The 22,359-nt window shown below is 39.6% G+C and overlaps 1 protein-coding gene across 1 annotated transcript in view; it reads right to left on the bottom strand.

The window, feature by feature from the left end:
* Positions 1-22,359, bottom strand: part of LOC124595033 (juvenile hormone esterase-like) — a 72,927-nt gene that overhangs the window by 27,560 nt on the left and 23,008 nt on the right. The window contains exons 2-4 of the mRNA XM_047133594.1: positions 12,493-12,621; positions 11,306-11,465; positions 4,310-4,495 (exon numbers count right to left, since the gene is read on the bottom strand). Coding sequence (XP_046989550.1) covers positions 4,310-4,495; positions 11,306-11,465; positions 12,493-12,621 — 475 coding nt within the window. The remainder of the gene's footprint in view (positions 1-4,309; positions 4,496-11,305; positions 11,466-12,492; positions 12,622-22,359) is intronic.

Below are 22,359 nucleotides of genomic sequence, written 5' to 3' on the forward strand. Positions count from 1 at the left end.
ATAATCCTCTGTCAAGCTTCAGTACACACACACACACACACACACACACACACACACACACACTCACACAGGTTTGCTGACTAGGAATGAGGGCAAGAATGCAACAGCTACACGGGCTAGACATGTGCTGCATGGGTACCAGAGCCTGTGGAATGTGGTGTCCAATGACAGTGACATGGGTTAGGAGGGAGTGACTGGACAGAGGAAGGGGAAACTGGTAAACCACTTCATAAAAAAATGACAAGACAGACTTAAGTGATTATCATCCAGTTTCCTTACTGACATCTTTTTCCAAAATATTCGAAAAAGTAATGTACTCAAGAGTAATCACACATTTAAGTGGCAACAATTTCTTCAGCATATCACAGTCAGATTCTAGAAGGGTTGTTTGACTGAGACTTCTTTTTATACATTCACTCATCAAGTAGTACAAGACTTAAATAATGATATATAGTCAGTTGGTTTTTCTTGTGACCTTTGCAAGGTATTTGATTGCGTAGGTCATGTTACTCTCTTAGAAAAACTCATGTTTCATGGAAAAGATGGCTTTATGCACAGCTGGTTTGAATCATACTTAACAAACAGAATGCAAAAGGCTGAGCTGAATAATTCATAAAATGTCGGAAAGGTAGATAATTTTAGAGACTTTAGGGGGGGGGGGGGGCAAAGGAAGTCCCACAGGGTTTAATTTTGATCCACTCCTGTTCCTCACATATGTGAATGACCTTCCAAAGAATTATTAAGTGGTTCTCTGAAAATGGACTCTCCCTAAATTCTGTGAAAACACACAATATTCAGTTCTGTGCAACAAATAGAGAAATATCAACAATTGATGTAGCATGTGAACAGCAGTCAGCAAACAGGATACATGCTCAAAATTTTTGCATGTACATGTTGATGAAAACTTAAACTGGAAGAAGCATATTATTGAGCTTCTCAAACAATTCAGTTCAGCTACTTTTGCTCTTCATATCATTACCAATCGTGGAAACAAACAAAGCAGGCTGCTGATATATTTTACATATTTCCATTCAATAACGTCTTGCAGAATAATTTTCTGGAATAATTCATCACTTCGAAAGAAAGTACTGATTGCACAAAAGTGAGCTGTAAGAATAACATGTGGTAGTCACCCATAGACATAATGTATGTACCACTTCAAGGCGCTACACATTTTAACTGTGCCATCAAAGCTAATGAAATTCATCATAAATAATCCATTACAATTTGTGAAGAACAGTGATATACATACCTACAACATTAAGGGAAAAATGACCTTTATTAGCCATTGTTAAAGCTGTCAGTTGCTCAGAAAGGAGTTCAATATGCAGCAACAAAATTTTTTGATCATTTGCCCAATAACATAAAATGTTTGACAGGCACTGAAGCAAGTTTTAAATCTAATTTAAAACCATGTCTTCCAGACAACTCCTCCTATTCTATTGATGAATTACTACTTCATAACTGGTAGCCATTATAAATAAAAATTAAAAAACTAAAAGAATGTATTATTACTAATCACCAGATATCAATATTATTGATCTTTTGTGGTCTACTGTGGAGGGAAACGCACAAGACTGGCATCCACTTCCATTATCGTTACCTGAACTATCACTATTCTGCAGGAAAATAGATGTAGTACTCCCTTGTAAACTATACAGGAGCTGTATTTATTCATTCAATTGGAAGATGTTTTGAGTGCCAGTGGATTTTCTACACTGTATTAGGTATAGTAATGTGTTATGGTTTTAGTGTTTCTGTATACACTCCTGTGTATTAACAAATCCACATTACAGCCCTGGATACCTGCATGGTGCCCTCTTAGGCCAACCTTTTTATGGGTTGTCTAGTGCAAATCTTCCTAGCCTCTCAAAACCCCAAACCCCTTCTCTGGCTCATTGATGATATCTTCATGATCTGGACTGAGGGACAGGTCACACTATCCTGATTCCTCCACAACATCAACACATTCTCTTCCACCCACTTCACCTGGTTCTTCTCTGTCCAATATACCACCTTCCTCAACACTGACCTCCTCATCTCCGATGGGTTATTCACAACCCTGTCCATATTAAACCCACTTACCACCAACAGTACCTGTATTTTGAGTGCTGTCATCCTTTCCTCACCAAATAACCACTCTCATACAGTGTGGCCATATGTGGCCTGCGTATCTGCAGTGACAAGAACCTCTTTGTCCAGTACGCTGGAGGTCTCATTTTGGCCTACACAGACAGGTACTACTCCCCAAACCTAGACCACAAACAGATGCCCTGTGCCATATCCTTATACACCCCTAATCCTCCCACCACCCCCAAGAATCATCTACAAAGAAGCACCCCCCCCCCCTTCTCTGCCCTTGTCACCCAGTATTACCCTGGACTGCAACAACTGAGCTGTATCTTTCTTTAAAGCTTTGATTATCCATCTTCATGCCCGGAAATGAGAGACAACCTATCCAAGATCATTCTCACCCCTCCTAATGTGATATTTCGTCACCCACCCAACCTACACACATCCTGATATATCCCTATGCCACTCCCAGTCCCAACACCTTCCCACAGGAACCATGTCATATACAATCTCTGCTGCAATCACTGCACAGTTTTTTATGTCAGTATGACAACCAATCAGCTGTCCTCTTGAGTGAATGGCCACCACCAAATTGTGACCAAGAACAAAGTTGACCACCCAGTGGCACAATATGCAGTTAAGCACAACTTGGTCAATTTCAATGGATGCTTCACAACACAAGCCATCAGGATTGTTTCCCTCCATCACCAACTTTTCTGATCTATGCAGATGTGGGTTACCCTTGAAACATGTCCTTTGCTCCCTTAACCTTCATGGCCTCAATGCCCATTAACCTACCACCCCCCACACCCTCCATCCCATTCCTCTGTCCTGTGACCCATCCAAATCCATGTCACCTTCATCATGCATCATACCTCATTGTCTCTGGTACCCATGCATCACACGTCAAGCCTGTATACCTGCCACCACTCCCTCCCACATTCCAAGCCAGTAAATCTGCTGCCTCCCTCCAAGCCACTACCTATCCACCCACATCTCCTCTTTCTGCCCCTCACCTCTCTTCACCTCTACCCACCCCACCCAACACAACCTAATACAACACTGACCTCATCCTAGTAACCTGCTGAAACGTAGTGCCCTTATTGTGTGCCCCACTAGCACGATATAGGGGCACAGGTGCATTCATGTGTTTTGTGTGTGTATTTGTACTCTTGTTTAACAAAGGATTTATTCTGAAAGCTACTAAGTTTACTTTCACTTTTATGTGTGCTTGACAACAACTAAATGCTTCTGCTATTCAGTGAGTGGTCTCTGTTAGTCCTAAATTAATTACATTCTGTGAAAACATTTCCTACATATTTACAAAGTATGATTAGCATCCTTACAGCCTAAAATAAAAGATATGGGTGGCTATCTCCTACTAAGTTACCACTTCTCCCAAATGTGAAATGCAGCAAGTATCTATAATTTTGTTCTTGCTACAAGTTTTAGAAAAACAGTAGAGCAAAAGTGAATGTTATCTTGCAGCGAATATATTCAATTCTAAACTGTGTTCAAAGAACTGCCATTATTTCCAGGCAACAAAAATATCCATTTTCTTTGGTTTACTTCCATTTTATGAATCAGTAGTTTCAAATCAAATCAAAGCCTTGAAGCACATCACCCACCTATTATGTTTGAAATAACTAGGAACTGCCTTAGCATTTACTGACTTTCACCTACTACCTTGTCCGCCCCTCGTAGCTGAGTGGTCAGTGCGACAGAATGTCAGTCCTAAGGGCCTGGGTTCGATTCCTGGCTGGGTCAGAGATTTTCTCTGCTCGGGGACTGGGTGTTGTGTGTCCTAATCACAGTCATTTCATCCCCATTGACGTGGAAGTTGCCGAAGTGGCGTCAAATCGAAAGACTTGCACCCGGTGAACGGTCTACCCAATGGGAGGCCCTAGTCCACAACATTTATATTTACATGTACTACCTTACTATACAGCATAACTCTTTCCACAAATCTAGAGGCTCTCTTTCATAATATAATTTACAGATCATGATGTACAACTTAATGAATGAATGATTAAGTTTCTAAAAATTATTTAGACACAGCTATACAAAGTCTCTGTGCTACACTTAACAACTTGGAAATATAATTATCTGCATGAGATGGTGGATTATGCAAACATACTCATATTATAATGACCATAGGCTAAAAGACAATATTGCTAATAACATTATATTTCAAACATTATTATCACTAAAATCCTATTTAAAGCTAGTAAGATACCTTTAGACATTGGAGAAACCATATGCAGGTAGACACTAGCTGATCCAGCACTGTACCCTGAAATTGTGACACTGTTCGGATCTCCACCAAAGAAGGCAATATTTTGCTGCACCCATCGAAGAGCCTGTACCTGATCTTTGAATCCATTGTTGCCAGGAAGAACAGAGTCTCCAGTACTTAAGAAGCCTGAAAATCCACAATTATTTTATTGCTGTTGTGGTAAATAGGCTATGAAGACAATAATTTAAGCACTGTAAAATGTTGAATTAATTATTTCAAAATAGCAAAAGGTAACTGGAAGCATTAATGAAATTGTTAAAGCTAGTGACTGAATTGTAGTGTGATAATATAGCTGCTGTTGCAAAAATGAACCCTTGTAGATTCACCTTCGGGTGACATTATACCATTAATCAACATTTCTTTGTGACCAGGCACATATGGCTCAAAAAAGTTGTCTCTGTAGAGGAAAGCAGGTCATACATCAAAAATTCAATTTAATTCTTTATGAACCATTGACCATTTACAATGGAACAGAGTTATACATTAAACATACAATTAATAACACTTTTTACAAATAAGTTCTTTCAATTAATTTCCACATTTTGAGAAATATTCTTAGAAACTAATGTTCATTATGTTTATTTAAAAATAATTCTATTATCTTGTAAAATGGGTGTTTCAGCAGTCAATCATAAATCTTGACTTTGAAAATATTATAGGGAAAGGACTAAGCAGAGATTAGAGGTTTATAAAGAAATTTAAAGCATGTTATTTTATTTGAGTCTGTAGTCTTTGTCATTCTGTGTCCCAGTTTACTGGACTGCAGTTTGCCTCTAGTGTTGTGAAGGTGGATATTCTCCTTGGTGTCAAACTCACTTAACTTGCTTCCCACATAAAACAATGCTGCGTAGATGTATAGGTTTACAACAGTCAATATCTTGAGCTTGATAAAGAGACATTGGGAGTGTTCTTTAGCATTCAGTTTGCTCATTATTCTGATTACTAAAACAGTACATAACTTTTTACAAAATATTCTGATTCCTTTATCAGGATTTCATTGACATAACAGGAATGTCTCCACATCAGTATGCCATTGGTTATGTGTTACTGGAAAATCCCCAAATATTCCACCTTCAAGTACTCATTTGTTACTACATCTGTCAGTTTCTACATATGATAGTACACATGAGCTCATACGTTCCTTGTAATATAATGCGGAATCAATTTTGAAGCTTAACAGTTCTACCGGTATACTTTCTACATCTTAAGTTAACCCCAGAGCTAGTTCCTGTGTTTTATATGGGTTACAAAAGAGTGCACTAGAAAAAACCAATTCATTGCCGTTTCTAATTTTTCCTTAGCTGCCTGTTGTGATCATATTGTATGGTGTCATGGTGTGTACCTAGCAGTGTGATGTCATCTGCATAACACATTACTGAATTAACTCCTACATGGTAAGGCAAATCATGAATTGCAATGATGAATGGAAGTGCACGAATTATCAGGTCGTGTGGTACTCCTGTCCATATTTGCTTCAATGAAGAGCATCTATTTTTATCTGAAAAGCTGCTGTGTCCTGTTGCTTAAATAGGACACAGATGGATCATGTATGCCATCAAATTGTAGTTTGGCTCACAAAATATTTACATAGACTTCACATTTTCAAAGAAGGACCTAAATACTGTGGTATAAATTTAATACAAGCATTGCCAAAAAACTTGTAAAACTTCAAAACTGAGAGGATGTTTCCTGAAACCTTAAAAAAGCTTCCACTTGAAGAAGAAGTCCATAGTGTGGCTGAGTGCATGACCAGACAGTGAGGAAAAGTTCATCTTGTGAGCGATAAATTTTATGCTTCACATTAAGAAATTAGTGTTAGAAAGTAAACTAGAGTTAAAGTCACTCATGTACAACAGACGATAATATCATATCACAAAATTGTATTGCATTGTAAGCATAAGGACGTGTCCCATGTTACAAATACAGACTGTAGAAAAGGTAATTTACGGGGCCAATAAAAATCACAATCACATCACTTTTTGGCTATCAAAATCAGTCTTAAAGATATGCAGTATATCTCAGATTGTCATACTTGCATACTGTACCTGTTAACTTTTTCAGATTAATGAAATATTACTTCATTGCTGGTAATGATTATTTCCGACAAACATCCAACATTACTAGTAATTCACTTTTATGGTACACCTACCTTCTTATTAGGCTGTAGTTTGTGTGCTAATTGAAGTCTGTGAAGAATTTACTGCTATTGTTTCTATAGATGTCTCCTTGTCTGTGAGCTCTACGGAAACTTTCATAATTCTATGTTGCCTGTAGCTTGACCTACACTTAGCCTCCAAACACATCAGTTTACTTGATGACAGAAACATCCTCTCTCATGAAATGGGTGTTACCACATTTAGATTGATATTGGTGGAGTGGCATCTAAATACCTATCGTACAGTAACTTCTCATATATTCATATAAACATAAGTTCTCATTGTTCCTCAGTGCTACCATATTCTCCAGCAACAATAACATTCAATGATGAATTTTTCTTAGGTTGTCAGCCATGTAACAGTGTCACTCTGAAATAGTGTTGGCTGAAAATGATTAGTAGGAAAGCTGCTGAATCATTAAATTGAGATGACACTGTTAGCTTCTAACTCAGAAAGATTTCATCCCTGAAGTTCATCAAGAAAGTCACCAATTCTCATAAAGCAAAGTAAATGTTTTCCATTTCAAACTTCAAATCAGATCAATTGGATACTCATTGTTGGCGAAAATATAGCCAAATGAAATTGAGTGATAATTTGTGATCATCTAGAACACACAAGCAGAAGGTGACACTACCACTCACATATATGATCACAGCTTCCTTCATATCAGTATAGGGAAGGGCTACTGGCAATCTGGTTATGACAATGAAATGAACACCCTTAGCTGCTTACAGGCGTTGACATATGTCAACAGGGACAGATGAAAATGTTTGCCCCGACCGGGACTTGAACCCGGGATCTCCTGCTTACACGGCAGATGCTCTATCCATCTGAGCCACCAAGCACACAGAGGATAGTGTGACTGCAGGGATTTATCTCTGGCACGCCTCCCGCGAAATCCACATTCTCAACGTATTGTACCGCACTACATTCGTAGTGCCCCCGCCCATTATACTCATTACTCGTGGCGCTTTGTCGATTCCTGTAAGAGTTTGGGTATTGTTTGTGCATTCGCACGGAAGAAGAAGATGGTCAAGTGGCCGGTGAGCCTTAACTATGTCCGAAAGAACAGATACCATCTTAGTAAATATATAGTTAAGGCTCACTGGCCACTTGACCATCTTCTTCTTCCATGCAAATGCACAAACAATGCCCGCACTCTTACGGGAATCGGCAACGCGCCGCGAGTAATGTGTATAATGGGCGGGGGCACTACGAATGTAGAGCTGGACAATACGTTGAGAATGTGGGTTTCGTGGGAGGCATGCCAGAGATAAATCCCTGCAGTCGCGCTATCCTCTGTGTCCTTGTTGGGTTAGATGGATAGAGCGTCTGCCATGTAAGCAAGAGATCCTGGGTTCGAGTTCCGGTCGGGGCACACATTTTCATCTGTCCCCGTTGACATCTGTCAACGCCTGTAAGCAGCTAATGGTGTTCATTTCATTGTCATTTCATTCTAACGAGCTGCTTGGTTACCGATGGTATCTGTTCTTTCGGACATGTCCGAAAGAACAGATACCATCTTAGTAAATATAAATCTGGTTATGTTTAGTCAGATTTTTTTCTTTTATTGCAATTCAGATTGGGCTTACTTTCTCCTAGTAGGTATCACAGGTTTTTAATTTATTCCAAATTATTTTTGTCATTTTATTTACTCAATATCTTATCACCATCTTTCAGACTATGGTGGTTGATGGAAAAGCCATCTGTTTTCTGAGTAATGTCATCTGGAATAAATTCCCAGTGCAATTCCAGTTCCACAAAATATTCACTGGACAGAAACACACTGTAAGGAAATGTCTGGTGTCCATCCTCAAACTTCATGTAGGCAGGCGTTAAAAATATTAAGCATACTAACAGCATCCTCACAATAGATTTACTCTCTATTACAAAGTTTGTTATGAAGAATCTGGCACTGTTTGAAAATAACAGTAGAGTTCATGAATATAATATTAGGAACAAAAATAGCCTCCATTGTCCCCAACTTTAAGTTACTCTTGCATATAAAAGACCAAAATATGTAATCATAAAAACATATTTTCACCTCTCCTGTGAATTAAAGGTGGTGGCAAATAGTTAAAGTCTTAAAAACAAATTAAAATCATTTGTTCTTTCGTGTTCCGGCTTCATAGATCAACTTTTGAGTAGATAGTATATATGTAGTTGGATTACATTTATCAAATTTTGTTCTAAATTAAAATTAAAACCAAAAAGTACTGTTATGTAACTGGTCATCATGTATCCACGTACATTATTTGCAGATAAAATATATCTTAGCCAACTTACTGGCATGTTCAGCATCATGGCAAGTTGTCACAAATATGCAAATAAACTAAACTGTCATCAAGTAGATAAAGTTCAAGCCTTTTGATCTAATTAGGGTCAATGAAAATCAATTCTTCACTCCATCAGATCTACAGTTTTCATTCTCACAGTACTGACAGTGTACACAGTCACTGACATGTCTTATTATTGTTATTAGTCAGTTGTATTGGATTTTACTGCATTTTTATTGTTCCTGTAGTCTACAAAACCAGCTTATGTGTAAGACACTGAACAAGCCAATTCATATGCAGGCAGGTGAAAGTGATTTCTATGCACACATATTTAAAATTACAAACAATACACTTCATACATTTAAATATTTACATAATTCACTTCATATGTTTGAATACTCTTCAGCAGAGTAATGTGCCTTTAAAGATTTCCCAAAGGTGTATGCTTTTATGGTTTTAGCGAGGTTGTTATAAGATGTAACTCCCATGTGGAAAGTACTATTTTGGCACAGGAATGTGTTGATTTGGGTCAGGTGCAAGTATTTCTTTTGTCTGGTAAAGTGATCATGAATATCACAGTTTTTTACCATCTGCTCTCCTTACCTGTTACATTTATTTTAAAGAATATTATAAATATTTCCATAATGTAGTATATGGTGAAAGAAGAATACTAGAGATCTTAAACAGAGCTACACAGCTGCTTTAAATTTCCCCCAGATTGTTAACCCATATCTCAAGTGAAAATGAATGCAGGCATGGTATGCACTCTTTATTGTTTCCTCACTACAGCAGGATTATAGTGAGCAAAGAAAGTAGCAATTCTTGTTCAGTTTTGCATTAAGATGTTTTGTATAAATATTCCATTTTATGTTGTTTTGCAGCCATAATCCTAAGAATCTGGTTACTATAATGTTAACAGCTGATTCATCATTGATAGGGAGAAATGGGACACAAATGTTCTTGTTCAGAGCAATGTTAAATTATAGTGCGGTGCTGCTTTATTATTTATTAAAAGCTGATTATTCTGTGCTCAGTTGCTAAGTTGTATTTGACAGTGTTAAATGTCTGCTGTAATTCTTCCTTAGTTCTCTCTTTAATATAATTGTGGTGTCATCATTTTATGAGCGTCTACATTTAAGTTTAGATCATTAATATACAGAAGGAATGGAAGATGGAATATATTACACAATTCTCCTCGAATCAGTTTAGCCCATAACTCTTTTAAAAAAATTGTAAAATACCCTTTTACTTCCACCGCAGTAATGATTATAAAGATTCTGCCTCGATTGCAAATTGAAACTGGATGTTGACCTAGGTTTCACCGCAGATAACCATGCCTTCTTTGGAACACACTAAAACTACAAACTGCCTAAAGAGGCATGGTCCTTTAGGCAGAGTGTAGTTCCGAAGAAGGCATGGTTATCCACGCTGAAACCTAGGTCAACATCTGGTTTCAATTTGCAGTCGAGGCAGAATCTTTATAATCATTAAATTATTCACTATTGCCGAAGTGCTGCAATGTTAAACATTCTCTACTGCAGTACTTTTCACCCATAATCACAAGTTTGTGCATTCCATCACAGGTCAAAATGCTACTTCTCTTCTCATTGCTATTGAACTATTCAGTGTCACCATGTCTTTTATACAGGCAATTATGGTGGAAATTGTTAATATTTGCAAAAATGTAATTTATTACTATTAATGTAATTTGTGTAATTATTTATATAATGTTAAACTTATTCAAAATCATATATCATGATATATTTGAAGAGCATGACTATTTTTCAGTTGAAGGTAGTCTGCAAAACTGCTGACTGCAATTTTGATTATATGATACTTTAGAACCTTAAGTCATCAATTTTTGTAGAGCAGATCCAGTAGGTCCTACATCTTGATACTTCAATTGAATATCTATTAAAATATGATGATATAATATCTTTTTACATATTTTACACTTACTGTACTGCCTGTTGGGTTTTGGCTAAGGATCTTCACCCAGCACTTGTTTAATAATTTTTCTGATATTTCATCACCATGAGTGGCTGGCATTGTCACAGGTTCACCCTCCATCACTAGTATGGCACCAGCAATGGAAGGTGAACCTTTGATAATGCCAGCCACTCATGCTGGTGAAACATCAGAAAAATGGTTAAACAAATATTTGACAAAGATCCAAAGACAAAAACCAACAGGCAATACATCAACAAGAGGCCATAGAGGCCTCACCAACTCTGTATATTACACTTTATCAGATGCATTAATATGTTTGGAAAAAAGTAGAGCAAGAAAGCTAAGTATATAATTTGAAAATAGTTATTCTGAAATGGCTCAAAATTTTCTTGTTTTGATGGGTCTGAAAATAAAAATATTTAGCTGTACTTGCAGTTCATGTCATAAAAGTATTGTTACAAGAATGCTGATCGATCAGGCTTGCTGTGCCTGGAGTGAAATATGGTAACAAAATGAACAGAAATCAAACATGACAGCATGTTAAATGTACATACCTAGAGCACCAAGCCGGTAGTTAACAGTGACTAGAACAATATCTTCATCCATGAGGTACTGAGGGCCAAACAGGTCACTGCTGCCTCTCATGCTGTAGAAGCCTCCAGGGTGGAAGAACACCAGCACAGGCCTCCCAGTATTTTGTCTGCCTTCTGGCAGCTGAAATGGATTTCAAAAGAATTTGTTAGTGGTGCTTCTCACTTCCTGGTAGAGTGTGCACTCGAATGTTTTGGGAACCATAAATCCCATCATGAGGGAGACTTTCCAGGGATGGAGAATGAGTCAAGACTGAACTGCATGTTTGTGGCAAATTAAAACTCATATCTCACTGGGAATCAAATTCATACACTCACAGCTATTAAGTTGCTCATACATGTCTCAAAAAGCCTTTTATGTGTGTGTGTGTGTGTGTGTGTGTGTGTGTGTGTGTGTGTGTGTGTGTGTGTGTGTGTGTGTGTGTGTGCGCGAGTGTATACCTGTCCTTTTTTCCCCCTAAGGTAAGTCTTTCCGCTCCTGGGATTGGAATGACTCCTTACCCTCTCCCCTAAAACCTACATCCTTTCATCTTTCCCTCTCCTTCCCTCTTTCCTGATGAAGCAACCGTTTGTTGCGAAAGCTTGAATTTTATGTGTATGTTTGTGTGTCTATCGACCTGTGCAGTTTCATTTGGTAAGTCACATCATCTTTGTTTTTAGATATATTTTTCCCACGTGGAATGTTTCCCTCTATTTTTTTAATATATATATATATATATATATATATATATGTGTGTGTGTGTGTGTGTGTGTGTGTGTGTGTGTGTGTGTGTGTGTGAAGCTACTGACTGTCTTTTGTATATATCAGTACGGAAATTGTAGCTGTTACGTGAACTTATTCTAGCATTATTTTACTACTTTAACTAGAGCATGTGCTGATGGCTGAAAGCTTACAGTTTAGACATCCATCCTGACAACTCGGAACAATACATACTGCTGTTGTAATTAAACATTTCCCCCATAACTGGGACATGTATACTTTGTATAATTGATGTTATCTTGAGGCATGCATTTCTTTAAAAATACTTCAAAAGATATACAGGAAAGACAGCATTTAACATATGCGATATCTCATGCAAATAGTTGTTTCATAGTTACAGGAAATTTATACAACAATTTTCAAGTTAATCAGAAACTTTCTTGTTACTTACTTTGGTTGTATATACATTGAGAAATAGGCAGTCCTCTGAGCTATCATTTGCACTCTGTGCATTTGGGCACCGCGCTCCATCTTGTGTAGCATTTATAACATCATTCCAAGGTTGTGGAGGTGAAGGAGGCTGTAAAATTAATGCTCTGCTTTTGTTTTTGGCCTAACATGAATCCAGATAATTAAAGAAGTAAAGACAACAACTGAATGAGTGCTCTCTCTCTCTCTCTCTCTCTCTCTCTCTCTCTCTCTCTCTCTCTCTCTCTCTTCATCAGAAAGCTAACAAAGTTCTCCATCCTTTTATGTGCCTATCACTGACTCAACTACTCCACTATTTGCTGAGTTTTTACCTTTAATGCTTAAATTATTTGTATTCCATCAAGGGCTTTCCATTGTCATATTTACATCAATTCACATACAGTTTCTCTAATTTACTATGAGTGTGCCAGGTATATTTGTGCTATTTCTAGAGTTTAGTGGTCATGAGCAAGCACCAATATAGATCAGAATGAAAGAAAAATCTGTGTTTCAAACTGCTGTGGAAGTCCAAAGAATAAGTACCAAGTATTTCACAGTCGCATTAAGAAAGCTCTGTTGTGTGAGTACTGCACAGAAAATTACCTATCCCTTTTACATGTAGAAGGTACAAGAATTGCTGCCAGGAGACTAGGCAGGAATTCTGCCACTACATTGTAAGTCATCACATGCAAGATCAGAATTTCTCAAGAACAATACTTTTCACAATGCAGCCCATATTATAAAAGGAAACACAGTGAATTCTCATACAGTGGATTAGTGAATAGAAATCGACATCCACAAAATGCATGTATGTGGACACCAACACAAAGTATGGAGCCAATATCTGGTCTAGTTTTATCATTAGTCTTCTCAGATGATGGCAATACCACCAAGAAAGGTATTCACATTTTCTGGACCTTTCTTTGATAGAATTATTGAAAGTAACTCATTCAGCTCATTTTATGAACATGTGATAGATATCTGGATATCTGGTGGACCTGCTGCTCACCTCTGCACTATAGGTAACATCTTATGGACAACTATTTTCCTGAAAAAGGATTGAAATGGAAGAATTTTAATAATATTGGCTTGAACACTAGATCTTAATCCACTTGCTTTCCTTTTATGGATCCATCTGAAATCTCTAACTTATGAAGAAGAGATTTCTGACATCATTAACATGTAGTGGAGAATAGGACATCCAAGAACTTTAAAATAGTTATACAGAATTGCTGGCCAGTAATCATCTTCAGGGTGAGAAATATTTAGTACAGCCAATAAACACATACAAAAATGTATGATAGTATCTTAGCATTCAAAATTAATAGTTCCTTCCTCATGGAGAAGAGAGAGAGAGAGAGAGAGAGAGTGCGAGAGAGAGAGAGAGAGACAGAGAGAGAGAGAGAGAGAGAGACAAGGGGGGACAAAAATCTTATAACTCAGGGAAGAACTTATGCGTGGGTGCTAGCTGTATGCTGAGCAACACATATGCATCGTAGTTGTAAAATCAGTCACAACATTCAAATATTTATGGAACCATCCAAAGCAATATAAGGTGTAATGACCACATAACTCTCCTTGTTAGCATGACATATGCCTACCTGAAAATCATTGAAAGAATGTCAGGGACATTATGTTGCTCACCTAACAAATATATGACGTGCATCCAGAAAGTAAGTTTCCCTAGTTTTTTTAAACAAAGACAATATTGCCTCAGAAGAAGCTCAGTAGCACAGTCACCACGGTACAGTGGTTATGATACTAGACTGTTGCATGGAGGGTCATGAGTTAAAAACTCACCTGAACTGTAAAATCTTAATTTCTATATTCGGTTCGAGTACATTCTAGAAGTATCCACAAATGTAAAGAATCATTGTACTCGAATGTTCTGTAACCGTATATATACCATATGTGTTCCGGCTGGAGGCAGTTTGCTCAATGCTCTTGTATGTGCAAGTGCTGAATAAACCTTCATTAAGGGAAGTTAGTTTTCATCATTCATCTATTTACACCTTCTTCTAGGTGATATTATTCTGGTGGAGGTGCTGGGTATTGGAACGTGTGATACCGGACATTATCAAGGACACAGTGGCTCCTATCGGGCCATGACAGAGCTGCCGTTTACTTGGCGAGAAACCCGAGTTCGAGCCATATTCAACAGATTGCAATTTCTTGGAAACAGAAGAAGAAGAGGACGTTACGATGACAGCAACTGTGTGCCACCATAAAAGACTTCCTTCCGGGTTCTCTGGTTACGATGGCCAAGATCCAAACAAGTGGCTGGGGTCAGTGACACACACAACAACAGAAGTGCAAGGCTGAAGATAAATTAAAGCGCAGGGCACAGCGTCCAGGAGAAACTACAAAATCCTACATTCAAGACGACTTGGAGCTGTGTAAAATAGTGGATCCTAGAACGAAGGAGGAAGACGAGGTTGCACATCTCATGAAGTGTGTTGCTGAGGACATGTATGAAGCACTACTCCTGAAGGAGGTTTCGACAGCAGGCGACTCCATAAAATGGTGCCAGTAAATCGAGACAATGCATCAAAAAAGAATTACACGCAAGAAGTTTGAACGGCTTCCAAATGTTTATCGATGTCTGTGATGGAGGAAGCAACTGATTTCACAAGTGTTCTTCGTCAGGTAGTGAGAAAGTTCAGAAGGCATTTGGATTACACGGCAAGCAAAAAAACCGAGACACTTGAAAAGGTCATAAGGGAGGATGTAGAACAGACATTGAACCTAATCTCTCGTCCTCCATTTCCCTTTAAAACGGTGAAAAGCTCGAGACCCAAGCGAAGTTACATTCCTACAATGCCACATGAGGAACCTGTTTCGGCACTAAGGAAGACTGACGTCTGGAAGACACAGGATAACCAACCAGTATGTTTCCACTGTGGACGATCGGGACATGTGGTGCGCTATTGTCGAGAAAGGCAGCAGATATTTGACGACGCCCATGCCAGAAGACAGCAGACCGATCTTAGCTGGCGCCAACTCCAGGATGACGAAGATGAACAAGAAGATGTGGGTGCACGACGATGTAGGTCACCATCGCCACAAGCTAGACGCTAGAGAGGACGCTTCCCAACACGCCGATCAAGGACTCCATTGCCGTTTGGAAGCTCCAGCCGATCACCTAGCTGCCGCAACTTGGAAAACTAAAGGGTGCGACCTTCCTTGGAGGTGAGGCCACCGAAGAGAAAAATCCTCCGCCGTCGATCACTACAAAAACGATAGGAAACTACGTAGATATCCTCATAGATGGGCGACCAGTCTAAACTCTTGTGGACTCTGGAGCATCATATTCAGGTATTTCGGAGAAGTACCATCGCCAGTTGCAGAAAACCATATTCGTCAACAACAAAACATCTCCGCTGAAGCTGGCTAATGGGAAATATTTAAAACCTACAGGAGGATGTGTTATTCATGTGGGTATAAGTGGCCATACAGAGCCCTTAGAATTCATCATCTTACAAGAGTGTAGTCATGAAGTCATTCTCGGGTGGGACTTTTTGAAAGCTTCTCAGGCAATTATAGATTGTGGTCGCTCGAAGATTATGCTAGACGAGATGAGATACTGTGGACACTAAGATGTGTATCTGAATGTGCGGAGACTGTGTGTGCTGGATGAAGTGATCATTACTTGTCCGCAGATCGTGGTCATGCGGTAGTGTTATTGCTTCCCGCACCCGGGTTCCCGGGTTCGATTCCCGGCGGGGTCAGGGATTTTCTCTGCCTCATGATGACTGGATGTTGTGTGATGTCCTTAGGTTAGTTAGGTTTAAGTAGTTCTAAGTTCTAGGGGACTGATGACCATAGATGTTAAGTCCCACAGTGCTCAGAGCCATTTGAACCATTTTTTATCATTACTGCAGTCAGCGCTAGAAAGTAACTGTCACGTGTCATGCCATGCATCAACCCACGGATCTTGTGTGGAATGTAAGAGAAGCATACCACTGAAGAATAACTTGGTCATCCCAGCCTCTGTCGTCTCTTTTAAGAATGGATTCAATGAATTGTGGATAGTTAACTGTCGCCGAGAACTGTAGATCCTTCAAAGACGCATGTGTGTAGCAAACACTGGGCCATTAATTGCTGAACAGCCGAGCATCATAGAATCCACCCATGCCAAGTTCGTGGGCAAAATTGGCGCTACCACTACGAGACAAGGTCTTCTAGCTCGACTATCACCAGATCTCACTAAGGAACAATGGAAGAAGCTACTTGCCATTCTTCAAGAGTTCTCTGAATGCTTTAATCCACAGGTGAAGAGCAAATTAGACAAATCGATGGTGAAGCACCGGATTAGCACTGGAGACCATCAACAAATAAGCCAGAGAGTATACCATGTGTCAGCAACGGAATGTCGAATAATTTGCGACGAGGTAGAGAAAATGATGAAGAATGACATCATTCAACCTTCGCAGAGCCCATGGTCGTCACCAGTGGTCCTCGTCTGGAAGAAAGGTCGCAGTTGGCGCTTTTGTGTTGATTATAGGAAGCTTAATAAGATAACTAAAAAGGACGTTTACACTCTTCCACGAATTGACGATACCCTAGATTGTCTGAAGGGGGCTAAGTTTTTCTGAACCATGGACATGTACTCGGGATATTGGAAAATCGAAGTAGATGAGGCTGATCGAGAGAAAACTGCATTCATCACCCCTGATGGCCTGCATGAGTTTAAGGTAACGCCGTTTGGTTTGTGTAATGCACCATCAACTTTTGAACGGACGATGGGTAATCTCCTAAATCACCTGAAGTGAATGATGTGTCTTTGTTATTTAGATGACATTATAGTGTTCTCAGAGACATTTGATGAACACATAAAAAGATTTAGGGCCGTTCCTAAGTGTCTCCAACAAGATGTACTGAAACTTAATCCAAGAAAGTGTCTCTTTGGAGCAAAAGAAATCAAAATACTTGGACACCTTGTGCCAAACGAAGGTGTGCGGCCAGACCCAGAAAAGGTGAGATCTATAACAGAATTTCCTTTTCCTAAAAGTATTAGAGATGTGAGAAGCTTCCTCGGATTATGTTCTTATTTCCGTCATTTTGTCAAAGACTTTTGTGTCAAAGCCAGGCACTCCAAGAGTTCTTAAAAGCCGATGCTGAATTTATCTGGGGTGGTGCTCAACAAGATTCTTTCGATGTGCTACGAAAAGCTCTCGGTGCTGTTCTGGTCCAAATTTCGGGTGGAAAAGAGAAGGTTATAGCCTAGGCTTCTAGAACACTTACAAAATCCGAGAAAAACTACTCAATTATTGAAAGAGAATGTCTTGCTGTGATCTGGGCCATGTGCAAATTTCGACAGTATCTCTGTGGAAGGCCATTCACATTTGTTATAGACCATCATTGAGTTTGTTGGTTGACAGGTCTTAAGGATCCAACAGAACGACTCTCCAGGTGGGCGCTACGTCTTCAAGAGTATGACATTACCATAGTGTACAAAGTGGATGAAAACACCAAGATGCCGACTGTCTCTCAAGAAACCCTGTGCAAGACCATCAAGACTTTGATGAAGATAGTGACTGTCTCGCTGCATTCCAGGATCTCTCTGCTGAGCAGAAGAAGGCTGCCAAGATATCTCAAATTATGCTTGCCTTATATCAGTCAGAGGATGTGAAAGGACAGTTTAAGGTAGTTAATGGATTACTTTGCAAGAAAAACTTTGATCCGTTTGGAGAGAGGTGGCTACCAGTGATTCCTAAACACATGTGCTTAGATGTTCTATAGAAATTCCATGACACACCTGAGGCTGGACATCTAGGATTTATTAAAACATACAATAGGATCCACAAGAGATTTTTCTCACCAGGTTTATTTAGGAGTGTCTGTCACTATTTGTCGCACTGTCGAGAGTGCCAGAGGAGAAAGGCAGTTCCTCAGAAACCACCTGGCCAACTCATACCAATTCCACCAGCCGAAACGCCTTTCCAGCGTGTTGGAATTGACCTCCTCGGACAATTTCCAACGTTTGCTAGTGGCAATAGATGGATTATTGTTTGCACTGATTATCTGACGTGCTATGCCATTACAAAAGCAGTGAAAACAACCGAAGCATTAGAGGTAGCCAAATTCATAGTGGAAGACATTGTATTAAAACACGGCCCCCCAGGTCGTTAATTACGGATCAAGGGAAAGGTTTTCAATCGAATCTTGTTACAGAGATAAACCGTCGGTGCAACATTACTCATCACATGACGACTGCCTATCAACCCCAAACTAACGGGCTTACGGAATGCATTAATAAGACCTTAGCCGACATGCTATCAATGTTCGTCAATGTTGAGCAGCGCAACTGGGATGAGGTGCTACGTTTCGTGACGTTTGCCTACAACATTGCCAAACAAGACATCACAGGATTTACGCCATTTTTCCTGGTGCATAGGCATGAGGCGACTACGACGATGGAAACTGTGTTTCTGTTACATCCTGATGACGTAGACGACAACTACATCGGTCAGCTGTTAACCAGAGCTGAGGAAGCTCGGCAGTTAGCTCGACTCCGCACGCTGCAGGATCAAGAAAGCGATCGCCGAAGGTATGACGCGAGCCACCACCCTGTTGTCTACCAGCCTGGTGACCTCGTCTAGATATTCACTCCTGTTCGGAAGGTGGGTCTCTCTGAAAAGCTCGTCAGACGCTACTTTGGACCTTATAATGCTGTAAAACAGTTATTTGATGTTACTTATGAAGTTGAAGATTTTTGTGGCAGCATAATTCACCCCTTTCTGTGCGAAAGTCAGATTTAACCCAGAATAGTGAAGACCATCCTTCCTTCTAGTGTTGTAGCTATGCAGTTCGCTATTATTTTTGAACTGGAATGGGTTATTAATAAGAAATTTTTTAAATGAATATGTGTATTGAGAAGGTACTGTGAATATCCTGGGTTCCTTAAATAAACGTCTCCAAGATAATCTTGGATGGGCTCCAGTTATATTCTTGATTACATGCTTTTGTGCAATGAATACTTTTTCTCTTAGTGATGAATTACCCCAAATATGATCTCATGTTAAAGCAGTGAATGAAAATAGGCATAATAGGCTAATTTACTGATATGTTTATCGACAAAATTTGCAAAAACCCTAATAGTGTAAGTAGTTGAACTTAAAAGTTTCGGCAGATCATCAACGTGTTTCTTTCCAATTTAATTTCTCATCAGTGCACACATCCAGAAATTTTGAATAGTTGCCTCAGCAACAAACCTGTGTTCAAAGTCTATAATCACTAAAGTTGTTATGCCATTACTGAACAGACTTGAAAATATTGTGTCTTCTCATAATTTAATGAGAGTCCATTAACAGAGATCCTTTCAATGATGTTCTGAAATACATTATTTATAATTTCCTGAGTTAATTATTGTTTGTCTGGTGTGATTACTTTACTTGTATGATCAGCAAAAAGAACTAGCTTTGCATCTTCATGAATACAGTTTGGCAAGTCATTAATGTACACTACTGGCCATTAACATTGCTACACCAAGAAGAAATGCAGATGATAAACGGTTATTCATTAGAGAAATATATTATACTAGAACTGACATGTGATTACATTTTCACGCAATTTGGGTGCATAGATCCTGAGGAATGAATACCCAGAACAACCACCTCTGGCCATAATAACAGCCTTGATACGCCTGGGCATTGAGTCAAACAGAGCTTGGATGGCATGTACAGGTAAAGCTGCACGTGCAGCTTCAACATGATACCACAGTTAATCAAGAGTAGTGACGTGTATTGTGACGAGCCAGTTGCTCGGCCACCATTGACCAGACGTTATCAATTGCTGAGAGATCTGGAGAACGTGCTGGCCAGGGCAGCAGTCGAACGTTTTCTGTATCCAGAAAGGCCTGTACAGGACCTGCAACATGCGGTCGTGCATTATCCTGCTGAAATGTAGGGTTTCACAGGGATCGAATGAAGGGGAGAGCCACGGGTCGTAACACATCTGAAATGTAACGTCCACTGTTCAAAGTGCCGTCAGTGTGTACAAGAGGTGACCGAGACGTGTAATCAATGGCACCCCATACCATCACGCCGGTTGATACGCCAGTATGGCGATGACGAATACACGCTTCCAATGTGCGTTCACCATGATGTCGCCAAACACGGATGAAACCATCACGATGCTGTAAACAGAACCTGGATTAATCCAAAAAAATGACGTTTTGCCATTCGTGCACTCAGATTCGATGTTGAGTACACCATCGCAGGCACTCCTGTCTGTGATGCAGCGTCAAGGGTAACCGCAGCCATGGTTTTTCCGAGCTGATAGTCCATGCTGCTGCAAACGTCGTCGAACTGTTCGTGCAGCCTGTCATCTCGACTGCTAGTGATACGAGGCCACTGGAATCCATCACGGTGTTCCGTATTACCCTTCTGAACCCACTGATTCCATATTCTGCTAACAGGCATTGAATCTCGACCAATGCGAGCAGCAATGTCGCGATACGATAAACTGCAGTCGCGATAGGCTACAATCCGACCTTTACCAAAGTCGGAAACGTGATGGTATGCATTTCTTCTCCTTACACGAGGCATCACAACAACGTTTCACCAGGCAACGCCGGTCAACTGCTGTTTGTCTATGAGAAATCGGTTGGAAACTTTCCTCATCTCAGAACGTTGTAGGTGTCGCCACCAGCGCCAACCTTGTGTGAATGCTCTGAAAAGCTAATCAGTTGAATATCACAGCATTGTCTTCCTGTCGGTTAAATTTCGCGTCTGTAGCACGTCATCTTCGTGGTGTAGCAATTTTAATGGCCAGTAGTGTATATTAAGAACAATAAGGGACCCAAGACTGAATCCTGTGGGACTCCATTCTTGATACCTCCCCAGTCAGACGACTCTGCTGATTTTTTCAAACTATTGATTTCAACCTATGGCATTCTTTCACTTAAAGATGAATTAATCCATAGTGGACTGTCCTACTCATGCCACAGTTCTTAAGCTTATCTTGAAGAATTTCATGAGGCACACAGTCAAAAGCGTTTTGAGAAATCACAAAATATTCCCATGTGCGATTTTCTGTTATTCACAACTTTTAGTTTTCGATCAGTGAAAGCATGCATAGCATTTTCTGTTGGAAAGCTTTTCTGAAAACTAAACTGACATTTTGTTAGTATTTCATTTTTACAAATACATTAAGCTACTCTTGAATACATTACTGTTTCAAGGATTTATGATACATCTGTCAGAAGCTAGATAGGGCACAAGTTGTTAGCATCAGATCTATCCCCTTTTTTCTGCAATGGTTTAACAATAACAAATTTTAGTCTGTCTGAAAAAATCCTCTGTTTCAATGAGCTACTACTTATTTGGCTGAGAATCCTACGTATCTGTTGGGAACAAATTTTCATACTCTGTTGGAAATGCCACCAATTCCACATAAGCTTTTACTTTTGAATGAATTTATTATTTTTCTAATTTCAGTAGGAGAGGTGGGTTGAATTTCAATTTCATGAAATATCATAGGAGAGCTTCTGTGAAGTTTGGAATGTAGGAGACGAGGTACTGGCAGAATTGGAGCTGTGAGGACGGGGCGTGAGTCGTGCTCAGGTAACTCCAATGGTAGAACACTTGCACACGAAAGGCAAAGGTCCGGCACTAAGTTTTAATCTGCCAGCAAGTTTCATATCAGTGCACACTCCGCTGCAGAGTGAAAATCTCATTCTGGAAATATCTCCCAGGCTGTGGCTAAGCCATGTCTCCGCAATTATCCTTTCTTCCAGGAGTGCTAGTTCTGCGAGGTTCGCAGGAGAGCTTCTGATAAGTTTGGAAGGTAGGAGACGAGGTACTGGGAGAATTGGAGCTGCGAGGACGGGGCGTGAGTCGTGCTCGGG

Source organism: Schistocerca americana, chromosome 2 (genome assembly GCF_021461395.2).
Source record: "Schistocerca americana isolate TAMUIC-IGC-003095 chromosome 2, iqSchAmer2.1, whole genome shotgun sequence".
NCBI lineage: Eukaryota > Metazoa > Arthropoda > Insecta > Orthoptera > Acrididae > Schistocerca > Schistocerca americana.